The 27,227-nt window shown below is 41.3% G+C and overlaps 3 protein-coding genes across 4 annotated transcripts in view; 1 reads left to right on the top strand and 2 right to left on the bottom strand.

Annotated features, from left to right (window-relative positions):
* The window catches only part of LOC121027381 (uricase), an 81,476-nt gene extending 78,996 nt beyond the window's left edge, over positions 1-2,480 (top strand). For both annotated transcript variants that reach the window (XM_040470796.1, XM_040470795.1), the window contains exon 8: positions 1,513-2,480. In XM_040470796.1, the coding sequence (XP_040326730.1) occupies positions 1,513-1,587 (75 nt within the window). In that variant the 3' untranslated portion in view covers positions 1,588-2,480. The remainder of the gene's footprint in view (positions 1-1,512) is intronic.
* Positions 1-27,227, bottom strand: part of DNASE2B (deoxyribonuclease 2 beta) — a 76,191-nt gene that overhangs the window by 45,728 nt on the left and 3,236 nt on the right. The gene's annotated exons all lie outside the window — the stretch shown is intronic.
* The window catches only part of SAMD13 (sterile alpha motif domain containing 13), a gene marked incomplete at its 5' end in the record, with an annotated part of 40,004 nt that continues 25,718 nt past the window's right edge, over positions 12,942-27,227 (bottom strand). Inside the window, one exon of the mRNA XM_040456177.1 lies at positions 12,942-14,083. Coding sequence (XP_040312111.1) covers positions 13,940-14,083 — 144 coding nt within the window. The remainder of the gene's footprint in view (positions 14,084-27,227) is intronic.

Genomic DNA, 27,227 nt, shown 5'->3' with positions numbered 1-27,227 from the left:
AAGAAAGAAAGAAAGAAAGAAAGAAAGAAAGAAAGAAAGAAAGAAAGAAAGAGGGAGGGAAGGAAGGAAGGAGAGAAAGAAAGAAAGACAGACGAGGAAATGCACTTTTTGAAAGGAAACCTTGTTTTGGAAAAACACCCTGACTTGTTTTAAGCCATGGCAGAAGGTTAAACCAAGTGTGTCTGACTAGACAGCCTGAAGTAGTGTGTCCTGGGAGATTGGAACTGTCCTTCCCCTCTTGAGCCATTTTCAGAATGGTAGGATTTCTCTATTCCTGTTTCTGTCCTGCAAATTATGTTAATGGGCTCCATCGGGCTGTGCTACCACAGCTGTAGGTGGAGGCTGGGGAACAGCACTGGGAAACAAAGGCTTAGGCGCCTGGGATAGCTTCTAGAGAACTGTGAATCACAGACGAGAGCAACATTGATCCCAGGTGCTGTTCATTCAACTGAACAGGGAGGCAGCATCGTTTATGTCACTGGAAGGAAAGGATGTCGATTACCAGAATACCATTAATTAGAATTAAAGCCCTTTAAAATCATTACCTTCTAAAGGGCAAGAGAGGGACCTGAAAGTAATCTTGGCCATGTCGACCAAAGGTAAAACAAATGGGCCCCAAACAGAAAAGGGTCAAGCTCATGACTGGAGCAGTGCTCAGCTGAGGAACCAGCAAAGAAATGAGGTCTCCTCAGGGCCCCCAAACACCTGTGACCTGCACTGATCCCAGCTCAAAGACGTGTCGCAGGGCTTGCCAGGTGTGTCCCTATATCCAAGAAGTCAGACTTGCGGCTTCCTCAGCTCCCACCCGAAGCCTGCGTGGGGGCCCCGAGACGGGAAGGCCCAGATCCTTGGGGCCAGGGGTCCGCGTGAAGGCACCTGAGAAGCCACACAAGTTGTCCTGACTCTGTGTCTGTGCTTTGGGGTTGGGGGGTGGGAGCTGTTCTCAGGCCCTCAGCCAGCAGGCGTGTACAGAGTGAGGGCAACACATGAGAAGCAGGGAGTCAGGACGCACTGACAACAGCAGAGAAGTGACAAATGACAGGGTGGGAAGACAGAACATCTCTAAATTTACAGCTGTCTGAAACCACTTAGTATTGGGCTAACAGCCCTGAGGACCTCAGATGTTCCTGAAGGCGTGGTATGATCGCATTGGACATTGATAGGTGTTCAAAGTGAATTCTCAAGCAAAAGCCAAATTATGTTCACCACATTCTGTTTAAAAAGCAGAGATAGGAGGAGAGAAAGAAAGAAACAAACAATGCATTTGAGAAACATTTATATCCCAGTGATTAAAATCTTTCAAACACTCTTAAATTTTCTGGACAATCAACTCATCCCTCCACTATTGCCAGAAAAATAAAGCACTACCCTGCTTCAAATAACTTGACTTTAGTGCATATATGTTTTCCTATTTAGTGAGTTGTTGTTTTGGTTTTGATTTAACATTGATTCATAGAAAACAGGAGAGGTCTATTTTAATGCTTCTAAAGTTGCCATGTGGCTTTTCTACAGGTCTTGCTACCATTAGAGAATCCCTACGGCAGAATTACTGGAACCGTCAAGAGGAAGCTGACTTCGAAGCTGTGACAAAGTAGCTACCATCGCCAGGAGCCTACTCTCAATTGAGGATTTCCTTCAGCCTCTTGTGATGCTGGAAATCATAGCATGTAACCATGCAAATTTTCAAACTAGTATGTTGATTTATAGTGTTAATTTTCCTCCTGTATGAAAGAATTCTTCTGCTCCTAGCTCAGCAAGGTGTTTTGTGATTAGTAATTATAACATGCTTTATGGATGCAGTTTACTTTACAAATGCTACACGGTATTAGAACAGTCATAAATCAAGATTTCTTTTTAGTTGTCTTGTGCCTTCCTATCTTTGAGAAGCTTTAGAACCAATTCACCAAGAAAATAATCATGAATTAATGGATGTGTCATATCAATTACTTTGCGCACAAGTTCAAAAGTAAGCACTGTTTTCATCCTACTGATGCAAAAACTGCTTTTGGGCAATGCAGAAAATATAACGACAAAATCATCTTTTGAAAACTTTCACCATTGTGACTTCAATTAGACTGAATGTTTGGATTTCTAAGAATGCTCTAGCATATGTATCACTGGGAATTTATTTATACTCTAAAAATACTTTTATAATCTTAATGTATTGGTTTTATGACTTTTACAACTCTTAGAGAATATATAGTACACACTGAAAAAAAGTATAACTTATTTTTCTTTGAATAAGGTCTCACTTTGGCACAAAGAACCCATCTAATAAGTGCTGAGTCAATATACCAATCAATGAATATACATATAGAAAGAAGACGACACTCTATACAAATATCAGTGATGATGATTTCTAGATTGTGGGATTAGGAGTGATTTTTATTTTTTGCCATGTGCTTTTCTGAATCTTCCATATCTGAACATTTATTACTTTTATAATCAGAGAAATAAATATAATTGATGATTTAAAGATATATACAGACTTGACTGGTGATTATCTTTATATCAGTTGAGTAACACTATATATATATATGTTATATATATATATATATATATATATATACTATAGATAATATACATATATGGTATATATCATATACCATAGAGCTTCATAAACTATAATTAAACTGTAATTTTAGAAACCCATGATGAAAACCTGTCCACATGAACATGGAACCTTCTTCCATTTAAAAAATCTACATTTATTAACTTTTTTAAATCTCCATTTTTTATAAATGCTTACATATAAGTACTTAGTATTATTTGATAATTCTGCTTCATTCCCCTTTGTAATACTACATAAGCTAGCATGGTATAGTGTTTAATTTCACAAACTCACTTAAATCCTGGATCTACTTCTTTCTAGCTATATGATAAGTATCCTCATCTGTAAAATAGAGGTGAAATAGAATCTAACTCAGAGGTATTTCAAGCATCAAATGGGTTAATGTTTGTAAAGTGCTGTGATAATGTTTATGGCTGACACACAGAAAATTCTGTACGGGGCACCTGGGTGGTTCAGTTGGTTGAAAGTCAGCTCAGGTCATGATCTCACGGTTTGTGAGATGGCTCTGTGCTGAGAGCATGGAGCCTGCTTGGGATTCTCTCCCTTTCTCTTTGCCCCTCCTATGCACTCTCTCTCTCTCTCTCTCAAAATAAATAAATATTTTTTTTAAAAAAAGAAATTTTTGTATGTGTTTGTTAAATGAAATATCTTGCCTTCTTTTCGTGTGTTATTAGACCCAAGTAGAAAATCTTCTTTGGACTTTATGAGTGAGGTGAGAGATGGGAGGCCGGAGAGCACAAGCCCTAGAAAATGCTGGAAACCCCACACAAGCTAGTGCCTGCTGGGAAAGAACACGAGATAAGCAGGATGAAATAATATGATAAGGAAAGTTTTGTGCCACACTGAATACTCATGTTACAAAATGGGCTTCTATATCATGTCACTTGGGTGGCCAAATTGCTTAGTACATTTTATTCCTCTGCTGATTTGATAATCCTGTTTAAAGAGGAATTTAGAATTTAACATGATTTTTTCTAAAAACAAACAAACAACAAGAAAGAAAAACGTAGGCCCTCCTTACTAGCTATTACCTTGGTCAGGAAAGTTTTAGAAACACTGTATTTGCTTCAGAGAAGAAATTGATGTTAGAGCAGAATCGTTAGACCTTGTGCCCCGTTTTGAACATACATGCATTGTGCTTCTCCTGAGTCTTAAAACATTTATTGTAGTCGATTGCAAATGAGCTATTGGATGTTGTATCCCAGGTGTTATTTCCCAGGCAGGAGAGCCTGGAGTCTGAAATTTTCAAGGGCCAGAATCCTATTTTGTGAAGAATGTTTTCTTGTGCTTAAAATTGTAAATTATGCTGAAAAACAGGCTTTGGGTTTCACCCGGTTTTGTCAGTGCTGGCAGATGAGCAGGCCAGCCTGAACTACAAACACCGGCCAGGTAATTTGTATCAAAACATCTTGTAATTTTGTTATAGAAGGCTACAGGCTCTCTGTTCCAGTTTTTCTGGGAACCCACTTGCTCTACAGTGCTTTCTCTTCCCTTCCCCCCATCCTTACCCCGGCCCCATCTCAAGTACTTTCCTGGGGGAATAAAGCAGGTGACTCCAGCCCATTTGCTGCCTGGAGGCAGTTTGCCTGGCACCCAACAGAGCAGCTGTCATCTGGGGCTTGTGGTTTCAGCAGCCAAAATTCTAAGACTTAGTCGAAATCCTCTAAATTTCATCTCAGAACTTTCATTGAAACAGCCTCAGAAAATGCATTCCATTCCTTTTCCTTTTTAGTCAGACTTAAGTTCACACCTTTCTTCCCCTTTAGTAACCTGCTTTTTCTCCCTTTGTTCTCAATACAATAGAAATCACTCTTTGGAAACAGTGTTTTTACTTGTTTGTTATTGAAACAGAATTTAGCTTTTTCAACCACGTGCAAAGATTTAACTACAGAAATCTGAACTTCTTTCTAACCTCCTAGGCCTCTGTTCAGAAAGAGCATTGATTTTTTTTTTTTCCCTCCAGACTAGGGACTGGGTGGACTTTGCCTTTTGGAGTCTCCTTTGCAAAACCTTTGTTTAACTTCTGCTTCCTTAGCTGCATTTTGGAGGAAACCAAAGCTTCTTTCTAAAGTCATGGATTTCAAGCCTTCTAACTCACTGGGTTCTTCCTGCTTCCAAATAATGGAAACTTATTCTCTTTGAATTTTTCATAGTCTTTGTTCCCATTTCTGTCAGAGTGCAGCTGCCTTTTGTTCTTCCATTTGCCTGGGCTCTTTTTCAGGAATTCTTAAGGTTTTTAGATTCTATGGATATCCCATTGAGAAAGAATGGCTATGGACCTTCTTCCCAGCAAAGGGCTCATTCATGCCTCTACAAGGACCTCAATATCTGCCAAGGAGGTCATTTACACTCAATCCTTAAAGTGTAAAAGATTCCATTGGAAATTTACACATAAGGAATATATTCAAATAAACTTGGAAGGAAGGTACACTGATTCCCTTGTATGAGAAAGGGAAAACAGTGTGTTTAGGATAAAAGAGAAGGACCCCAGATATATAGGGGAAAAGACATTGTAGGACATGACAGTGTTGTGAGTTTTACTTGAAAGGTGGAGGGAGCGGTGACACATGTAACTCAAATTATTTGATTCTTAGAAAATCATAGAAATTGAATGCTGAATAAACTTCCGGTTGGATTTGTTTATTTTACATAGGAGGCAATTGAACCAACAGAAGTTAAGAGACTGGTACAGGGTTTTACAGAAAAGTCAGCAACAGATCAGAACCCAGGTCTGCTAACCCGTCGTCCAGGGTCCCTTTCCTCCTCCAATGTGGATCCATAGCTTCAAAGTTTTCCTTTTTAACTCTGTGTAAATTAGGCTAATGTTAACTTACTCCGCATTCTGCGTGCACACCATAGAGAAGGTTGATGAATAACCTACAGACATTAGGGTAGCTAGGAGAAGTCACCTTAGCATTAAAAATTAATTAGGAAATCTGCCTGAATAGATAATTAAACAGACTGATGTCAACCTAATTGGCTCAAATTAATGAATGCAGATCTACTTAGATTTTAAAAATTTTATCTTTAAAATTTTGTTGATGTTTGTTTTTGACCCACACACATCTTCATTAAAATCACAGACGTATCAGAGGGCTCCCTTTCATTAGTCTCACAAAACCATTTTGAATGTCATTGAATGTTCCTTTTGAATTAGGGATGAGATGTATTTAGAATTCACCAAATGCCTCAACTAACTTAGGTCTTTGGGGACCAATAAAAACTTATATGCATTTTGCTCAGCACATTTCCCTTAACTCAGCATAACAATTTTTCATGGAGCTTAAATAATGCAAGTTTTTTTTTTCCTTTTATGTGCCCTTATGAAGATAAAGTATCTAAAACCACCCCAAATCCGAGGACCTAAGAAAGTAATTGTTTTATCTTTTAGCAGAATTAGAATGTATCAAATGAACAGTATTTGGACTGAGCATATGTTTGTTAATTCTGTGACTCTTCTGGGCTTGATATGGAGTGAGAGCATAGTAATAAAATCATACTTTAATGTACTTTTCCTGTTATACTAATATCTGTACTATGTACTCTTATTCAATTCTCCATCAGTCTTATGAGCCTGGTATTATGGAAGGGTTGCTACTTTCCCCACAGCATCCATCCTCCTGTCTTTGTGTAGCTGAATACTTGGCTATCTGAAATAAACACTACAGTTCCCAATCTCCCCTATAGCTAAGTATGGCCAAATGATTGAAGTTCTTGTTACAGAGATATGAGTATTAGTGCTGGATGCAACTTCTCAAAACAGATACCCTTCTTTCCTTCTTGGCTGGAATACAGTTGTGATAAATGATGCTTAAGCAGCCATCTTGGACCACATAGGAAGCTATGTATTGAAGATGGTGGAGGAACACACTAGGAGAAGACTGAGACCCAATGACTGCGGGGTGGCTGTCCTGACCCTGCTCTGCTTACCTTCAGACCTCATATATACAGTAGGGAAATCTTATTTGTCTAAGTCATTGTTTTTTAGATTTTCAACCGAAACCAGCCCTAAATGGTATACGTGAGCTGTTCTGTCTCAATGGCGACGTGCTGTAAGTATGAAATGTGCGGTGGCTTTTGAAGATGTGTTTTATTATTTTGTTCTTTATTTTTATTTTTTTTTAAGTTATGCATCCACTTGAAAGGGCATTCCTTTTTTAAGTTTATTTATTTATTTTGAGAGAGAGAGAGTGAGGGAACAGCAGAGAGAGAGAGAGAGAGAGAGAGAGAAAGAATCCCAAGCAGGCTCCGCACTGTCAGTGCGGAGCCGGACGTGGGGTTCCGACTTATGAACCTTGAGATCAGGACCTGGGCCGAAACCAAGAGTCAGACGCTTAACCAACTGAGCCACTGAGGCGCCCCATAAATGTATTTTTAAAAGATTGTAAAGTATGTCAATAATTTTGGTATTGTGCATGGAAACGGTAATATTTTGAATATGTTAGATGATTTTCCTGCTCCCTTGTGTGACCACTAGAAAATTTCATTAAAAAATGTGACCGCTAGATGGGGCGCCTGGGTGGCGCAGTCGGTTAAGCGTCCGACTTCAGCCAGGTCACGATCTCGCGGTCCGTGAGTTCGAGCCCCGCGTCGGGCTCTGGGCTGATGGCTCGGAGCCTGGAGCCTGTTTCCGATTCTGTGTCTCCCTCTCTCTCTGCCCCTCCCCCGTTCATGCTCTGTCTCTCTCTGTCCCAAAAATAAATAAACATTGAAAAAAAAAATTAAAAAAAAAATGTGACCGCTAGAAAATTTTAAGTCACACATGTGGCTCACATTATATATTTATTGGACAGCGCTGACCTAGTGTTGCTTTGCTCTGTGTCTGTAGCTGCAGTAGAGAACAGGTGAAGTACCTGAGGCTGAGGGGAGCCGTATAACTGCCCAAGTTCCCCTTTCAAGTAAATGGTGGGGCTGGCCTCAAGCTCAGGTCTATAGGAGCAGCCTCAGTCCTCCCACCCACTGCGGCATGGTGTAGATCAACCCGTGTCATTGGGTTGCAGCACAGGAGAGGAACACAGTCCCAAACACGAATTTATTTGTCTGTTTGCCTCTTTATTTATTTATTTACTTATTTATATTTTAATTCCAGTGTAGTTAACACGTAGTGCCAAACACAAAGTCTTAAAAACAGGAACTGCTGGTTGCTTGAAGAGTTTTCCTGAGCGTCCTTCAAAATGTTTGTAATCGTGAGTTTTATAGTCTTATTTTCAAGATGTGTATTTCCTGGCACAGAAAAGTAAGAGTGTGACCCACTGAAAAAGGAAATGAAGCACAATTTACCAAATGAGTCTGCTGTCTTTAATTTAGAAAGAAGACGTCTGACTTGCAACGTTGCCGTAGATGTCTCTGCCCCACAGATGACAGAGCCGGAGAATCTTGTGGAAGGTCTGTCCTTGCTGCTTTACCTGACTCTTCTGGAAACTTAAGGCCTCTAAGCTCTGTGATCTCAGATGCTTAGATGATAGCATATTCTATCTTGTGGCATACGTTCCCTTATTTTGTTGTTTATAGGTCTGGCTTCCCCAGGCCATGGCCTGCTCCACAGCTACCAAAGGCATTCAGTATTATTTACACCTTAATTCACTGACCTCTTTCCCACCTCTGCTATGATAAAGGTAGTAGCTCTGCCCAGGCACCTCTTCTGTGGAAGTCTGGCACATTTTCCATTTGGAGATTGCCTGGCATCTCCAGCTTTCCGAATTTCTCCCTGAAGATAATGGTGGACAGGAAAACCCTGCACAACTGCGGTAAAGAGACATCAACCTAGCTATGTTCTTGTGGGTAGCCAAAGACTTCTCTTGCTTTTATTCACAGGGTCCTGCATTATTCTGCCCCAGGGCTAGGCAAGGTGAAACTCTTTTCTTGAGGTTCGAAAAGATATAACACGGCCACAGTCACCAAACAATGAGATGTGATCGTTTTACTCTCTTTCTCTCTATGTAGAACGGCCACCACTGGCCAGCAATGGTACCCAAACCACTTAATTGCCTATGGAGCTACAGCATGAAGCTAACGAGCTGCTCATTACTGTACCCATTGCTCTCTCTTTCCTTCCTGTGGCTTCTGTTCCTGGTTTAGAAGCAGAATTAACAAGTTTTCTCATAAGAAGCATATCTGTCCTACAGCAGTCAGCTCTTTGAACATTTAACTTCATCTTCCAAATCATTACAAAAAACACTTAATGGCTCTGTGCCCAGGCCTGACCCCTGCAGATCCCATTTGCAATGACCGTCAAAGGCAGATGGATCACCACCAGTAAGTACTCTTTGCATTTGGCTTCCAAATATAGGAGTGGTTGGGCAACTGAGGGTCATTAGACTTTTCCAAATTAAATTCCTCCAAAGATCTATTTCTCTAATGCAACACAAGGACAGCATGTACCCCTGACCGTGTATGCTAAGCTTAGAGAGACAAAATCCATGTTCTCATAGGGTACTTACTGAGGATAGAACGAGGAGACTGCCACCAACTGGTCTCTGAATATGAAGATTATTCAATAGTCACCATGTCCATTAAGTATCAAAAATGACGCTCAAAGCTGCTGCACATTCCAGCTCAGTGTGTGCCACCTTGTTTTCTTTTCAACCAAATCTACTTATAAGCTCTAGTTCCTGAATTAATTTACTCTGAAGCTCCTCTCTGTGTGTTCTTTGCTTTACATCAGGGGTCTAAATTTCATATACCTTGTAATGACAGTGTAAAAGTGTGCAGTTGTTGGCTGCAAGGTATTAGGGAATTAAAAAGATTGTAATAAATTGGAGTTTTCAGGCTCACCTAGAAGACTGCAGATGTAGTTGTAAGAACACAAACATACTGCACTAGCCAAAGGACAACATGTCAGCTTAGATTCCACTGAAAAGAGACCAGTTTGTGACCTTGCCTTTAAATCAATTCATTATACGTCCTTTGTAGAGTCTGAACCCGAGGCTCAAATGCGGGGTGGGGAGGAGAGGTGGAGTGGCAATTATTTTTTTTTTTTAATCCTTCATGATTCTGATATCCTGTCTGCCCCTCTGGTTGAGAATAATCAAATTCAACATCAAACAATTCTCACATAAAACATATTGGCATCAAGGCACTCTCATTCCCATTTACGCTCATGAAGTGCTTCCCCGTGTGTGTGTGTGTGTGTGTGTATGTGTCTGTGTGTGTTTGCTCCTAGCTGCAGACCTGGATCACATTAACAGAAATCTGGTGTGATCGGAAAGGAATCAGCCATTTCTGGTTTTACAGCTGTTTGGAGACAAAGGCTGCCTACCTGCTGAATTTCAAGTACTTCCAGCCTCTCCCTATGGCCTTGTTTTGATAACACTTCCTTTCCGTGAATTGGGGGGTGGGGAGAAAGCACCCTCAGTTATTGCCAAGGCACTTAGGCCAGCCCGTTGTAGGCCTTTATTCTGGGTGTAAGAGAGGCAGACTAATTTCCTAATTTTGCCTGAAAGCTGTCAACAGAGGGCTAAGAAATGAATTGATTCTTTTCAGTTTGCTTTTCAATTGAGATATTTTCCTTTCCTTTTTTTTTTTTTTTTCTCTTCATGACAAGCATTTATAGAGCAGTCCAGGTTGAAAGCTTAGTTGAGTTAGGTTGGGGTTAGTGAACAAGGCGACTGTGATAAAAGCATCCAAAGACTGCATGGAGTGTAATCCCAAATTCAAATCTAGAGAAAAATACAACTAAAGACGTACTTTCATTTGCTCAAAGTATTCAACTGCCAGCTGACAGTGGTGATAGGACATTGTCCTTTAATATTCCTTTTCCCATAGTGGTAGGATAATGGCACTTTTGAGTTTTAGTTGGGCCCATGGGCTCTAAGAGTATCTCAAGCCTCTCTTCCAGCTTAGGTATGACACTGTGACTGAATTTTGGACAGCAAGATGGAAGAGGAAGTAATATGTACAATTTCTTGGAAGTTCCTTAAAGGGAGAAGGTGTCTTCCTTTCCCTTTTCTTCTTCCTGCTGGTTGGAAGTCAAATGGTGATGGGGGGAGCTGAAGCAGCCATCTTGGGCCATGAAAGGATTCTGGGAATAAACAGCATGCATGATGGAACAAAAAGGTAGGAAGAATGTCTGACATCATAGAGGGCTGTATCATCTCTGGTCCCCCTGGCTGTACATTTAAATGAAGAGAAGACACAACCTTCTGTCTTGTTTACATTACCTAGCAATGTGGGGGTGAGAGTGGGGAGACAGTTTTTTTCCCCCCATTGGTATAATTTTATTTATTTATTTATTTAAATATGAAATTTATTGTCAAATTGGTTTCCATACAACACCCAGTGCTCATCCCAACAGGTACCCTCCTCAATACCCATCATCCACCCTTCCCTCCCTCCCACCCCCCATCAACCCTCAGTTTGTTCTCAGTTTTTTTTTTTTTTTTCAACGTTTATTTATTTTTGGGACAGAGAGAGACAGAGCATGAACGGGGGAGGGGCAGAGAGAGAGGGAGACACAGAATCTGAAACAGGCTCCAGGCTCTGAGCCATCAGCCCAGAGCCTGACGCGGGGCTCGAACTCACGGACCGCGAGATCGTGACCTGGCTGAAGTCGGATGCTTAACCGACTGCGCCACCCAGGCGCCCCTGTTCTCAGTTTTTAAGAGGCTCTTATGTTTTGGCTTCCTCCTTCTCTAACCTCTTTTTTTTTTTCCTTCCCCTCCCCCATGGTCTTCTGTTAAGTTGCTCAGGATCCACATAAGAGTGAAAACATATGGTATCTGTCTTTCCCTGTGTGACTTATTTCACTTAGCATAACACTCTCCAGTTCCATCCACGTCCCTACAAAAGGCCAAATTTCATTCTTTCTCATTGCCATGTAGTATTCCATTGTGTATATAAACCATAATTTCTTTATCTATTCATCAGTTGATGGACAATTTAGGCTCTTTCCATAATTTGACTATTGAAAGTGCTGCTATAAACATTGGGGTACAAGTGCCCCTATGCATCAGCACTCCTGTATCCCTTGGGTAAATTCCTAGCAGTGCTATTGCTGGGTCATAGGGTAGATCTATTTTTAATTTTTTGAGGAACCTCCACACTGTTTTCCAGAGCAGCTGCACCAGTTTGCATTCCCACCAACAGTGCAAGAGGGTTCCCATTTCTCCACATCCTCGCCTGCATCTATAGTCTCCTGATTTGTTCATTTTAGCCACTCTGACTGGCGTGAGGTGGTATCTGAATGTGGTTTTGATTTGTATTTCCCTGACGAGAAGCGACATTGAGCATCTTTTCATGTGCCTGTTGGCCATCTGGATGTCTTCTTTATTAAATTGTCTGTTGATGTCTTCTGCCCATTTCTTCAGTAGATTATTTGTTTTTCGGGTGTGGAGTTTGGTGAGCTCTTTATAGATTTTGGATACTAGCCCTTTGTCCGATATGAGACAGTTTTTGTTTTATTACTCACAGCCAAATCTTTTCTAGACGCATACATAAGGTATCAGGTGGATACACAGAAGCATGGCTGGGACATTTGCATGCTATCCCTTTGAGGCAGTGAGGGTTCAAACGTCATTACTATTTCACTTGTGGGAAACTCCTGCAGGGAGGTTAATTCAGTTCTTCATCCCATCTTCTATCTATTGGATCCCATGTTCCTTCCTTCCCACCTGGGTCTCCAGCAGGTGCACCTCTCACTTTTTATCACTACCACTCCTCATAATACTTAACTAAGTTCTGCCTTTTAGTTTTACATGCTTTGTAGACTGTGAGAATGTGGGGATGGAAAATGTCTCTTTTGCAGCCCCTTCTCCCACTTATGCAAAACAAAGCATAATTTAAATTTCAGACACTCCATAAACTCCATAACAATTAATTTGGAAGGCATTTTGAACCCCACCCATTATACCACTTCCCGTGTTTTTGTTTTTGTTTTTTTTTCACTCTCATCTTCAGACTTTCTGGTCTTTACAGAAATGATCTTTGCAGGGGACTGAATTATAACACTATCTAAAATAGTGGCCCTCAACTTGAGGAGGGGGAAGACAGAATTTCAGGGAGTCCATCAACTCTGCAAAGTTTTATATGTGGGAATATGAGCTTTGGTCTGGAGGGAAAGTACATGGCTTTCATCCAAACTGACAGAAAATCATGACCCTCAGTGGCCTACAGAAAAAAAAAAAAAAACTTTGGCTAAAATGACACCTAAAATTGGTTGTTGGATGGGGGTAAGAGAAGGAACAAGGCCTATTTGGACAATGTAGTTCATAAAGAAGGTAAACCCACAAACAAATCTAAATGTTTTATATATCCAAAGTTGCTTTTTTTTTTTTAGGCTTAACTTTCTTTCCATGGTTTTAAGGAATGACTTTAATCCTTAATCCCAACTGAAGAGGCAACCAAACAGAAAAGATCAAACATACACTGGGAATAAACCGAAGCAATGCTTTATTGTGACCACAAAGCACCAGTTCAACAAGGCATTGACACACAGAGATTTGAACCAATGTCTCTTTGAACAGAGATGTAGCAAACCCACTTTTTCAAGTTCTTAAAAACAAGTACTCAAACCAAGAATCCAACAGAGCATCAGAGCAATTAAAAAAATATTACACCATCATGAAGGAATATATATAAAAATACTCTGTACTAGTAACAAGGCTTTTTGATCTATATCTCTTGGTAAATTCCTTCAGAAACAAATTCGTATAAATACAAACCATAAAGTGAAAAAATGTTTTCTTCTTCGGAAACAAAGAGCCAATTTGAAAGTAAATCTATGCAGAAAATACCGTTACCCCCTATGAAAGAAGCTGAAGATGGAGGGACATCCCGAAGACACAACAGAGTTTCTCTTTTTCAGAGGTTCTGCTCCTGTAGGGGCCATGACGCACGATCGTCTCAAACATCGCAGTATATCCCAGTGAAACCTTAATAAGGTCAAGTGGAGGACCCTCTATAAAAAAGGGTGTCGGCAATTCCATCCAAATAACACAAACTCTTAGGAGCAGAGGAATTCAAGGGAGACAGCAATCTTTCTTTTCTCCCCTTCCCCCAAGTGTTCTTGTTTTTAATCTCCCTACATCTGTAACCAAAAGATCATTCAATTCAATCCTTTTTCAAGGATTCTGGGAAAGCAATTTGTGAAGATAATCCCTTTGGTGGGGAGAGGTGTCTAATCGTGTCAAAGATCACTCAATTTGACAAGATCCACCAGGAAAACCATCTGTCTATAAGTTATCCTTGCTCCTCTTGGCTGAATTCAGGTCAGCCGATGGATTGCCTAGTCTATCCAATAGGATAACGTTTCATTTGACTGAAATTCTTTACATATACACATGTATGTATTCTGTTTACAAAGTTTCATCACATGAAACTAAATTATGTCATTATGTATTTTTTGAGGTCTAAGACCCCAACTTGACTGTACTATGAAGAGTGGTTCTTTAAATGCTTTGTCTGCAGAGGTTTAACATGATACTCGTAGATTTTCAGAGCAGGCCCCAGTTTTAACTGAAGTCCTGTCAACACGTCATTTCTTGTCATCAATAGCAGGGATTTTCCATCAATTTCCTACAATGGAAGCAAAGGATGAAAGCAACATGTAAGTCCAAATCCAAAGTTCAAAAGAAAAGACGTATTGATTGTCTCCAAGCTAAAAACATTACTTTTTTATTTATGCCAAATGGAAAAAATGGACTCTCTATTTTTATGTTCCATCTTCCACTTTTATTTTTGGATTAAATGCAATCCATGGCTGATCTGGTTGTCAAGACCACACTGCTAAAGTTGCATCTTAAAAAAATGATGGCGGACTTGGTATGTATACTTGGTAGGGATCAAAGATATTGTTTCTGAAAGAGATAATGACACTTTCCTTTTATAAAATATATTAAAGTTTATGCAGAATTTCTGTGTACTTAATTTCCTAAAACAACTATAAATTAGGACGGGCAGGGATTATCATAATTTTACAGGCAAACACAAGGAGCAAGGTGTGAAGATCAAGAAGTTAGGCAAAGGTAACAGGATTTGAACTCATCTGCCTACAGCCAAAGCCAATGTTTTTTTCCATAACTCCTTTCTGTTTCGCTTGACACTTGCAAGTAAATATGTGTGGTATAGATGAACCAATGGGGCCATAGAGTCCTAGGTTTTCAGGAATTTTGTTACTCACAACAATGGACAATGGAAAAATGATATACTTTCGGTGAACTTCTTTCCTGTCCTTTAAAAGAAGAACAATCCTGCCTCAACCCGAAAATCAACCTCTCGTGTTGCAGGTCCTACCATACTTCCTCTCAGTGGATCCTCAAGATCCCAAATAAGGTAGTGAGGGACAGGGCTCTGCCCCTGTTCTCTCGGAGTCCACTTCCCACACCCTTTAGGTACCCAACCAGAGTGCCCTGGAGACCACAAAGCTTGGAGGTGAAATACAAACAGGTTTCCCATCAAAGACATGAGGATCCCAAATACAGAAAATGGTTTGGAACTTTTGGAAAGAGATCACTGAGAAGGATGCTGAATGCCGCCTTATTTTTGTTACTTTTTATTGTGGGGACAAGTGAGCCGGCTCTTAGGGGACCTGGACCCAAGAGATGGACCAACTGTGCATGTTAGGTAAGCCCTGACATGTCTGTACCCACCTCTCCCACTGATGGACAGACAAGGGGACATGGTGTATAACTGTAACTCTACAAAACTGTGACTCCTTCCTACACTGATCCCTAGAACTCCAAATTCCCTTGTGTTTTGCCACACTGTGAAGAACATGTGCTTTGTACATCTCTGTGTGTGGAGAAACAGCACTGGGCTAGTGGGCTGACGAAACACTCACTTTGTGACCGGTAAATCCCTTCCTCCTCTGTCTCCTTGGTTGGCAACGTGGGGATTTGGGGTTTCTGACAGGATTCCATGAGATACTATTCTCGCAAATGCTTCCTGAGCTATAAGTTATACAATCGCTTGTCATTACTCCTCAACAGGCCCATGGTCCTCATGTCATTTGTCAACCACCTACCATGAGCCAGAGCAGAAGGACAAGGAATTACTTATAACCGCTCTGTGGTGTTTTTGAACTCTGAAAACCTTTATTTTGCCGATTACTAGAAAAAAAAGATCTCACATTAATTTGTGAGAGACAACTAGTCAAAAACATGGTGCATAAAGCCGTTAGTTGACAGGGCAAGAGTGAAAAATTAGATGAGGACATAGGAATGGACGCTAACCCTCAAGTCTTTTCTTCTCCTTAAGCAGCTAGCAAGCCCAAAGACTGCCCCTCAGTAAAACCCGTAAGCATAAGAGTTTGCAGAAGAGCTTTTGACATGCGGAAACCACAGTAGCAGTTCTGAAGGCTCTGTGAGGTCACAGGAATCTGAATCACAGGTTCCTTCAAAGCTCGCAGTCTATCTTAGATTGACGGAGATGAACACTGATTCACTTGGAATGCTTTATAAACCAGCAAAGCCCTTCCTGCTCTCCAACTTTCCTTTGTTGTTAAATGACAACAAAGTATGAGCAAATGCTCATACTTAACTTTGTACATGTTTTAAACAGGCCTCAGGAAGAGATGACACTGCTTTCATTTCTACACAACAAGAAAACTTCCTCGACTAACTGAAAGTGAATTTATTTTTTTTTTATCTTTGCTGGCAAAAAACTCCTTCTACAACTCAGCATTTCTGTCAGAAGCCAAGTATGTCTGTGAAAGATGCTGAAATTTGGATTTTATTTAAGACAAAATAGAAAATCAAGTTTCATGCTCCAATTTGATTTTCCCTTTGTTCAGTAGCCACACTGAAGTTCACCTCACACTAGCAACGGTAAAAGAAAGCTCCATCTGGCAATCCTCATTTAAAAAATTTGAAATGAATCTAACTCATACATACAACAAAACCTTCCTCTTAAGCCACGACTACAGCAGCTCAAATGAACGGCAGTGGAACACGACATAATGAGAACGTGAGCTTCCAGGTCAAGCAAACTGTTGTCCAAACCCTGTCTCCACAACTTACTGTGTGACCTTTGGTAAAGTAAAGGACTTGTCTTCCCTGAGCCCCGGTTTCCTCACTTGTAAAATGGAAATAAGCCCCTGAAGGATTCTAGAGATTAGAAATAAATCATTCATGGAAGGCACCTAGCACAGTGCCTGACATATGGGAGATTTTCAATGACTACCAAGTGGAAATGCAAAGGCTTTGAGAGAAACAGGATGTGTTCCAATTCCAAATCCATCTACTGCTTCCTTTCTGGAAGCGTGCTCCCTGCCTGAATGCTACCCGTTGCCAGAGGGATGCAGGCATATTCCTGTTCAACTTCAGAAAATTCGGTGAGATTAAAAAAGCTCAAAGACTACATCAAAAATTTTGTCTCATAAAAATTGCAAACACAGAAAAGTTCCTTGATTAAGGAAGCAAATCATTTGTTACATAACTTCTATAAAAGACTGGGATGCAAATGAAATCCGAATTTTGCCAGTCAGCATGGTGTACTAGAATGAGCATGAGATTGGAAACTGGAAGACAGAGTTTCTGATGCAGACTCCACCAGTAATTTTCCACAAGCAACCAGTCCTCTATACCCCAGTTTGTTTATTAGTATAAATGAAGGGGTTGGAGTATGACCAGATCCAGTTAAATAAGTAAACATTAAAAAACATCCCATGATTTTGCATATACATCATGATTAAAGTCAAAACAAAGAGATAATTCACATTTTGGGATCCTGTTTACATTCCTGTGTTAAGGGATAATCATTTGTCAGTTTCAGTGAAGCTTTGTACATTGCTTCTGTCTTCCTGAAAGAGTAACCAAGTACCTGTTGGGCAATAATATTCATGCAAAAAAAAAAAATGTCTGCATACTTAAGAAGTTCAAGCAAGTAATCTTGCATGGAAGTAAGGTTTAGAGATGATCGGTGTAAATTTCCAATGAGGGCAAGACCCTTGATCTAAAAATAAATGAGTAGGCTCCTTAGATGTTACAGCTCAGTAGATAAGCATGTGTTTTAGAGTAAGACATAATTTTATTGCTTATTAGGTGGGGCTGGGCAAGTTAATCTCTCTAAGCCTCATTTCCTTATCTATATGATGGAGGGAAAGTAGCTACTGTATTTCACTGCTGAAAGGATTACTGCAATAATATACGTGAAGCAGAATGCCTGATACCTACAGAGTACTCAATAAATGCTAGCTATTAAAAAAAGTATATAAAGAAATCTTAACCCACTTACTGTTCACTCTTTCTGCGAACACTAATCTACACCTTGGTAGCTTTTTCAGTTGAGCCTAATTGTGATATGGTCCGTTGGAAATGTATGGGAAGAAAGATGAGGTGGGAAGAGAAAAGAGAAAGAGGCTAGGAAGAGAAAAAGAGTGGCCGTCAAGCAAGAGACAAACCGGTTAATAGCAAGGAAGGACAAGGAATAAGTCAAAGAGAAGTCAATGGGCTTTATGATGGTGAGACCCTGCAACTAACTCAGAAAGCCATATTTGTGGTGGTGGTCTCCACCCCCTATACGGTGGAGAGGAAATGAAAGCTCAGTTTAGACCAGAAGACCGGCTAGAAGCCAAACTCTGCTGCTTCCTAGTTTCTTGCATTAACATCTGGCCCATTATTTCTTTCCTCTGTGAAATGAGAGGTTTGCACTAAGCTGGTTTCTGTCCATTCTGCTTTAACACACTCTCAGATTCCAACTCTGTCTTTGATACGCATCAGACTCACCAGCCTTATAGGAAAGTCTCCCTGTGAAAGAACAAAGCACAGACTCCTTACCAATGACGTGGAGGAATCTGATGAAATAGGTTTTCTTTTTCCACTTCGGTCTTCCCCCTCACATTTTCTAGAACTTTCTTTGTAACAACTCTCTTGCCATTCACTATCTGGCTACAAGTGGTGACCAGTCTGAAGTTTCCCATTCCACTGCTTACAAAGGGTAAAAATGTTTCAGAGGAAGGGGGACTTGTTCTGGAGCCCAGGGATACAAACGTGGAAAATCCTGTGTCCAGTATGGGGATCACATCAAAGAAGGAGGAGCGGAATCTTCTGGCCCTACCCATATGACCAGTGGAAAAATAGTCCCATGAGAAGTGGTCTTTGTCTTCAAAGACATTTTGAAAGCCACAGTGTGGCCTCTCAAACCATGGTTCCTCTTTCAAACAGTTTTTGTCCCTGCTGAAGTCCCCTTTATCTTCCATTTTGATGCGGTTTCCTCTGGACTTGTCATAGTTGTTGCGTTTCTTGGCATCAGACAAGACCGCATAGGCTTCTGCTACTTGTTTGAATTTCTCTTCAGCTTCCTCCCTGTTTTTTGGGTTCTTGTCTGGATGTACCTGAAGAGCTAACTGGTGGTAAGCCTTCTTAATATCAGACGGGGAAGCATTTTGAGGCACTCCTAGTACTTTGTAGTAATTCACCATGTTTCTTTAAAAGACCTTTCCTTTCTAAGACACAGAGTTTGTTTTCAGAAGAATTTCCATATAATTTTGGAAAGGAATATGGTGAACTACTCAAGTCTACACCAAGACCGTTTGAATCTCATCACATGGTTGTTGGGACAAACTCTCCTCTGGGGAAGAAATTCCTCTTTGGTGTCCTCTACAATTCCACCCTCTCCATCGGCCCTGATCCTGCAGCTCAATGTGGGGGAGTGACTATGAGCTCAACATTATCAGCCAATGACTCCCAGCTGATGCTGTGCTTGCCTTGCATTCCTATTGGTGGAAAATTTGAGATGGATAATATACATGTTAGGAAGACTTCACCTAGTTTAAGAAACCAACACTGAGCAGCTTGTCTACAGGAAAAACAAAACAAAACAAAACAAAACAGAAAACTGTTTATGTGGCTCAGAAAGAAGTCTACCTTATTTGTTAAAGTAATAGTCAGAACCAAAACGGGTCTTGACCTTAAATCAGACACAAAATCCATTTTGGCTCATTGTGAGGGCTCATGCCTTCAGTGACTTAATGGGTATCTCTGTGTTATTTAATATTTGCTGCTGGCACAAAGTGGGTGATAAAGGGGCTCTATTACAAAAAAAAAATCTTGTACACATTTCTGATGAAGGAAAAAGAATGAAACTCACTTCATCAACTGAGGAAACTGGGTTACAGAGATGTCTGCCTAGATTTAAAAACAAAACAAAACAAAACCCAGAATAGATACAAGGAACAGAATTAGAAGTGAAGGCTTCCCATGTATGGTCAGATAAGGCTTCTTCACTTCAGCTATCTTTTAAAGTTAGCCTTTTTGAAACTTATCTCTGGACTTAAAAACAAAACTAAGTAGCAGCATCACAACAGGAAATGCTTTAAAAAATGACTTCGAGGCTCAAGTGTAGCAAGGCCTTTTGGTGGCTCTTTTTTCCAGGACACACAACTACACATTTCTCAAGATCTCCTTGCAATGTGGTATGACCATGTGACCACGTTCTGGCCAATGACAGATGAAACGATGATGTGTTTCTATGTGCACCTGGCCCATAAAACCGCCTATGTGTGCCCCTCCTTGCACCTTACCTTTATGCCAACTGGATGTCAATGCCTGGATGATCCTGATCTTGCTGAAGATGACAGAGCCTCCATCAACCTGGGTTCTTGAATTATAGTGAAGGAGAACACTCCCAAGACCACCTTGGACTATTTACATGAATAAGAAACAAACTTCTACTCGGGGTGCCTGGGTGGCTCAGTTGGTTAAGCCTCCGACTTCGCCTCAGGTCATGACCTTGAGGTTTGTGGGTTCAGGCCCCACATTGGGCTCTGGGCTGACAGCTCAGTGCCTGGAGCCTGCTTCAGATCCTATGTCTCCCTCCCTCTCTCTCTGCTCCTCCCCCACTCATGTGCATATACATGCGTGAGCTCTCTGTCTCTCAAAAAATGAATAAACATTAAAAAAAATTTTTAAGGGGCGCCTGGGTGGCGCAGTCGGTTAAGCGTCCGACTTCAGCCAGGTCACGATCTCGCGGTCCATGAGTTCAAGCCCCGCGTCGGGCTCTGGGCTGATGGCTCAGAGCCTGGAGCCTGTTTCCGATTCTGTGTCTCCCTCTCTCTCTCTGCCCGTCCCCCGTTCATGCTCTGTCTCTCTCTGTCCCAAAAATAAATAAACGTTGAAAAAAAAAATTAAAAAAAAATTTTTTTTAAAAGAAACAAACTTCTATAATTATGCCATGACACATGTTTTCATCTACTTGGGACAGCAGTTAGTAGAATACACCATTTCTACAACTTCACCTTTACTTCTAGAACCTTCTATAATGTCACTAACCAGAAGACTACAAAATCAAAATCCTGCAACACTTAAAAATCTAAAATTCTATCTCTCACTCCTCACTCTCATTACACCCACTTTCACATTTCAAATCCACTTTTTCCAAGGTTATGAGTCTCCTTCAGGCTCTTCCTTTGTATCAAGTCTGCACCCCCCGGTTGGCACTGGGAACCATTCTTTTATATGTCCTCTCAGACTGCCCTCTTAGGCTATTAGCCATCCACTGTGCCCATGCCACAAGCACCCCATCCAGGAGCAGTGTAGCAATCCAGCTTCTCTGACTCCTATACCTGGTGCAGCTGGGAAAAAAAAATCAAGACGCTATGAAGATGAAACATTAGACGTGGGCACTGTGCCGGTCTCAGCTGAGTCAGTAAAAGTCCTCAACAGTTCTGGATATCCTCAATCAGATCTCTCTTCCATTCCCCATGGTGGTCGCTCTTAACGGTCACTGCTTTCCTCTATTTCCTTACTAAACCTCTCCCCATCCTGTCCACTCCAAGCACAGGAGCTTGCCTCTTGTTTAGCAAAGGAAATAGAGACTGTCAGGAACTCCCTTACTGTCCCTGGGGACAAGGGCCACCTTAGCTAGATCGGTATACATCCTCACCTATGTCCCTGGAGCACAGGAAGGATAGAGGAAGAACAGGAAGGACAGGGGAAGATATCCCGGTCTTGCTCAGAATTAATCCCTTCATATCTTTTTAAAACAACAAAATAAAATATCTGAATATTTTATCGACCAAACTGAGTGAAATGAACCATGTATATTATGGCCGACATTATATCTTATTATGGTAAAATATATATAACAGCAAGTAGGCCATTTTAATGAACTGTTCTTAAGTGTACAATTTAGTGGCATGAATGTATTTACAATGTAGTGAGATCATCGCCACCATCTATTTTCTAAACTCTTCCATCACTCCAAACAGAAGTTCTATTAAGCAGTAACTCCCCCTGCCCCCAGTCCTTAATAGCCTTTAAGTTGCTTTGTGTCTCTATGAATAATTTGCCTGTCTTAGATATTTCATATAAATGGAATCATACAATATTTAATTGGTTTCCTTCACTTAGGAGAGTGTTGTCAAGGTTCATCCATATTGTGGCATGTGCCAGAACTTCATTCCTTTTTATGGCTGAATAATATTCTGTTGTATGTATATACCACATTTTGTTTATCCATTCATCTGTTCATAGACACCTGGGTGGTTTCCACCTTTTGTCTGTTGCGAATAATACTGCAGTGAATATTTGTGTACAAGTATCTATTTGAGTCCCTCTTTTCAATTCTTTGTGGGGAATTATTGAGCCATATGGTAATTCTATGCTTAACTTTTTCAAAAACTACCAAACTTTTCTACAGCGGCCGCATCATTTTATATTCCCACCAGCAATACATGAGGGTTCCAATTTCTCCTATCCTTGCCTTTCCATACTCTTTGATCTCATCCTTTTCCTTATCCTCAGGGAGTTTGCTTTATTTAACTGTCCTCAATTTCATTGAATTTTAACCTGTCTAATTCTTTTGGCTACTTTCCTGCATGTAAATAAGTTTGAGTGTCTCCTCTCTCTGAAAAGAGCTCTCATGTCTATATACCGCCACCACCCCTACCCCCACCTACTGGTTCTCCCTCCACTTGCCTATCTCCTGTTCATTCCTCAGCTTGGAGGAAAGGGTCCTCCACCTCGATAGTCACCAATACTCCCCCACCCCCAACTCCACTGAAACCCCACCATCATTCGCAGACTCCACTGGGGCTTCACCTTTTTAAGAAATTTGACCTTGTCAATCATTTCATTTTTCTTAAAACTTCCTCCTTCACTGGTTTCTGTACAACCCCTCATTACTGGTTCTCTCCTCACCTCCCTGACTTCTTTCTCAGTTGCTTTTCATAGTTGCCTTTTTTGTCCCAACAATTAAAAACCTTGGTGTTCCCCAGGGTGCTGACCTTGACCTTTTTCTCCCCCCACCCCCTTCTATATGCCTCTCTCATTCTCATCCTTCTTATGACTGTTGATGACCTCATATCTCTGCCCCTAGGTCTTACTCTTCCCTTGAACCATCTGCTAGATATGTCCACCTGGAGGTACTACAGGCCTTCAGATTTAATGTGTCCCAAACTGTGCTCATTTTAGCCCTTTTACAACTTACTTCCCACAAACATCCTAGTTAATGGCACCACTTTACAACCCACCCGATCTGGAAACTTGGCAGTCACCCAAGTCCCGTTCTTTGCCATCTGTGGGCAGTGAGCTCGGTCTTGGGTTACAGTAGAGAACAGAGATGGGACAAATCTTCATCCTCTATTGCCAATGATCCACTAAATTTTTCTGGCCATCTTCCCATATTTTCGAAGCCATCTTTTCCTTTCCCCAGTGGAATTGTTACAGCCAGCTTTCCCACCTTCCATCTAGTTGTCCTCCAAGCCACATTCCACATTGCCACCAGACTGATCTTTCAAAAACACAAATCTCATCCTGGCACTCGCTTCCCACTTAATATCTTTCCATGGTTTCCCAGTGCCTTTCAGGTGAAGTCTTCCGTCTGCCAGGCAAACCAGACTGTCTGTACCCTGGACCCCTGTTTATCTTTCAGGCTTATCCCTTGATGTTCCCTGCTCCACACCTCTAACTACAAGGTACTTGGAATTCTCAAGATAAAGCATACTTTTCTCGTGTCCTTTGTATTTGATCTTCCCCTGCCAGGAATATTCTGTGCTTCCTTCAAATGGTTCCCACACCTACAATCATTTCAGGTGGTTTGTTAAAGTAAAATAATACTTGTAATGATGAGCACTAATTACTTCAACAGTTTTATATTTATTTTAATAAGCCTTAGAAAAAGCTACAATAACTATTGAAACAACTGAACAAGTGAATGAGACAAAGAAGCACCATGAATGTACCTGGCTATGTGGTAATGTCTTATAACTGGTCTCATTTCAAATAAATGACTTAAACAACCATTTGGGATTTTGGGTTTATAGAAATATATTCTATTTCAATCAAAAATTCAAATGGTTTCTTCCTTATCAGTTTTGCTTTCAATTCTCTTGACTATTTTCTTATTGTTAGCATCATCCACTGACTTTTTAGCTATTTCCCAAATATTCATGGACTGGAAGGACACAGCGGCAGAATCTGAGTTGCCACTTTCTCTGTTGATTATGTTATAAAATATTTTAAGCATTTCAGGAGCCTCCAACTGTAAAGAAATTTAAGGTGTCAAAGCACCTTAAATATTTTCAGTAGTTGGTATTATAAAATGCTTAAAAAGTTATAAAAGTGATTTCTAATTTGTGGGGACTTAACTAACCTAACTCAGAGCTGAATGTACCATGGAGCTAGTGAAGCTTAACTTTTGCCTTAGTAATTGTGTATTCATATTTCCTGATTTTTCTCCACAAGGAGGGCTCTTAAAATTGTAAAAAGCTTCCCAAAACCTAGATTGGTCCTGGGTCTAGTTAGAAACACCCACCAGAATCACTACAGTTGAAATCCATCCGGCAATGACTTCAGCCACCATGCTCAGAGTTGCTCTGATTGGTCTCCCTACTTGACTGCTCCATTTGGAAATAATGTTATTTGGCAATTTGTAGCAGTGAGAATTTCTATTCATATTTGTTAAGTCAGTGGCTTCAGAAAGTTAGCAGACAGCCATCTGAAAAGAAATGCATTCCAAATGAATGGTTTAAGCAACCAGTTGGGCATTTCAGAGTAAAATACTGCTCTTAGTCATGTGGTTTGGGGACAGTGAGGAGATAATAGAGTAAAATTAATTTGCCACCATGAATTGCACATTACATTGTTATGGTACTCTGAGGAAAAAAGAAATCTCAGTGATACATGTTGTTCTGGAAACAGAATCACCGATGTTACCCACTTGTAGGCTTGAGGAACCTGAACAGTATGAATTATAGGACCCTGATTGAGTGGCAGACTGCTGCCTTCCAACTGCTTCACATACAATGTGACTGTGTGAGCCGGACAGACAAAGACACGGAGGTGTAGTGAGTACATGACGAGCGGCAGAGCTGGCTGTGACCCACATTAGGGCCCGGTCTGAGTGGTGCCGAACCGGACTGCCAGAATTCCTTCAACGGCAACTAACAGCACTCTCAATAGAAATGGCTCCATACCGGAGAATGGTGCTCATTTAGCCTTCAGAGTCTGACAGAGTAAACCTTATCCTAAATGTTCTGCGAGGAAAGCGGAGATGCTTTTGAGTAAGATGAGTCAGAGGGTTCTCTTAAAAACGAATGCTAGGAAAGTAAAAGTCCTTGTACTTCATAAGTACCTTTGACTCTTGAAAACCAGGCAACTTGTATCTAAGGGCAAGTGCCATGTCATCTAGTCACCAAAATTCAACACTGTGTACCCAATATCTCAAGTGGTTTTGTGCTCTGTGCTGTGCATTGAAAGCATACTTCATCAAGGCCAGTTCTAAACTAATACCTGACTATTAACGCAGCAGCTTGAGCAATATTCTGCTTGTTTACATCAACATTCACTTTATAGAAACCTGTGTCCTAGAAAGGGCAGACTCTTCAGGATCCTCCAGTGATCAATATCAATCAGGAGAAAAGAAACTTGGGAGTCATGACTCTAACTAACACTCTTCACCACAGCATGAGAGATCTGTCTGCCAGAAGACACCTAGGAAAATAGTCACCACACCGTGGTGTCCATAGGAAAGAGAGCACTGACAGAGTTGTCATCACTGTGTCCTCCACTAAGGACTCCCACTGCCTCCTGTTCTTACAGGTCAGTGAACCCTCTGGAACACTATGTTAATGGGGCCAGTGAACCAAGGAAGAGTGAGTGATATCACTGGTCTTAAAGGGGACTGACCAGAACAGTAAACAACCTGAAACACACATACACTATTGACACTGGGTCATCCTGGGTGGGGCAAGGGGCCAGGCAGGGGCTTAGACCTTCCCTCCGGACAGTTCTTTTGGCTTACAGTTGTGGCTTACGCAGAAGGGTCAAAACAATTTTACAGAAGAAAACTTGATAGAGATCACTGTACCAGAAGGAAACCTAATGGAAACCATTGTCATGTGGCAGTGCAATGTGTCGGCACAGGGAAAAGGCAGTCATGCAAAAATCACCAGCTTAACCAGATGCTTCATACCCCAGGAACATGGGACACCATTTCTGCCCTTTGGACAAACCTTACTCAATGGCCTGACATCTTCCAACGAGGCATGCTACTAGAAATCTACATCTGTGTCTGGTTGCTACAGCAACAGAATATCCAGTATGGTACTGTGAGGCCATATCACGAAGATGGATATCTGAAAGTCAGCCCAGCTGAAGGTGGACATGTCTGGCATCAATGTCACTATTTTAGCCAGCGCTAAGTTCTGATCACAGTTCTGGAGGCTGGGAGTGCTCACAGTGCCAGCGTGGGCAGGTTCTTGGTGAGGTCCTCTTCCTGGCTGCCAGGTGGTATCCTCTTGCTGTACCCTCACATGGCAGAGAGAGACAAGCAAGCTTTCTGGTATCTTCTTTCCAGGGCACTCATCCCATCACGAGGGCCCTATGCTCATGACCTCATCTAAATCTGATTATTTCCCAAAGCCCTCCTAATACCATCACATTGGGAGTTAGGGTTTCAACATACGAGTTTTGGGAGGGGCACAGACATTCAGCCCATAACAGTCAGCCATGAAACTAAGCTCCCCACATTATTGACAACTGTACTATCCTTTCCAGACTTGCTCTTTCCAAAGTGGTTTAGAGGGTACTCTCCAGTCCTGTCCTGCTACTGTCCAATGGCAGGGCAAAGCTTTCCCCCAGGAGATTTCACACTGTGGCGCTTCTTATTGTTTCTTAGCTGCTGAGACCTGGAAGATGTACCTGGAAGGGACATGTGTTTGGGCTGGGGGTGGTCTCAGTCTTCCCATCTAGGATGAACTTGGAGAGTGACTGCTGACTTTTGAGGTTCACTGCAGGAAGATCCTTGGAGGTGAAACATGAATCCTTCTTCTTCTTTTTTTTATTTTTTATTTATTAATGCTTATTTATTTTTGAGAGAGAGAGAGAGAGAGAGAGAGAGAGAGAGAGAGAGTCCAAGTGGGGGAGGGGCAGAGAGAGAGGGAGACACAGAATCCAAAGCGGGCTCCATGCTCTGAGTTGTCAGCACAGAGCCTGATGCAGGGCTTCAACCCATGAACTCTGAGATCATGACCTGAGTCAAAGTCAGACGCTCAACTGACTGAGCCACCCAGGTGCCTCAACATGAATCCTTCTGAGGCATGATGATGGAAGAGGCAGGCTAACATAGTAAAGGATCCTGATCCTCAGTTCTCATGGAAATCACAGCGGCTACTTGTCTTATCAGCGGGGCCTGACCAGTGATTCCTTCCTTTCCCTTCTTCTACCTCCTTTAATGACAGGAGGGAAGATGACGATAATTACACGCAGGAGGAAGACGGGGA

This window comes from Herpailurus yagouaroundi, unplaced genomic scaffold (genome assembly GCF_014898765.1).
Source record: "Herpailurus yagouaroundi ecotype Mexico unplaced genomic scaffold, PumYag 77, whole genome shotgun sequence".
Taxonomy (NCBI): Eukaryota; Metazoa; Chordata; class Mammalia; order Carnivora; family Felidae; genus Herpailurus; species Herpailurus yagouaroundi.
The sequence above is the reverse complement of the archived record's forward strand: the minus strand, read 5'-3'. Positions and strand labels throughout refer to the sequence as shown.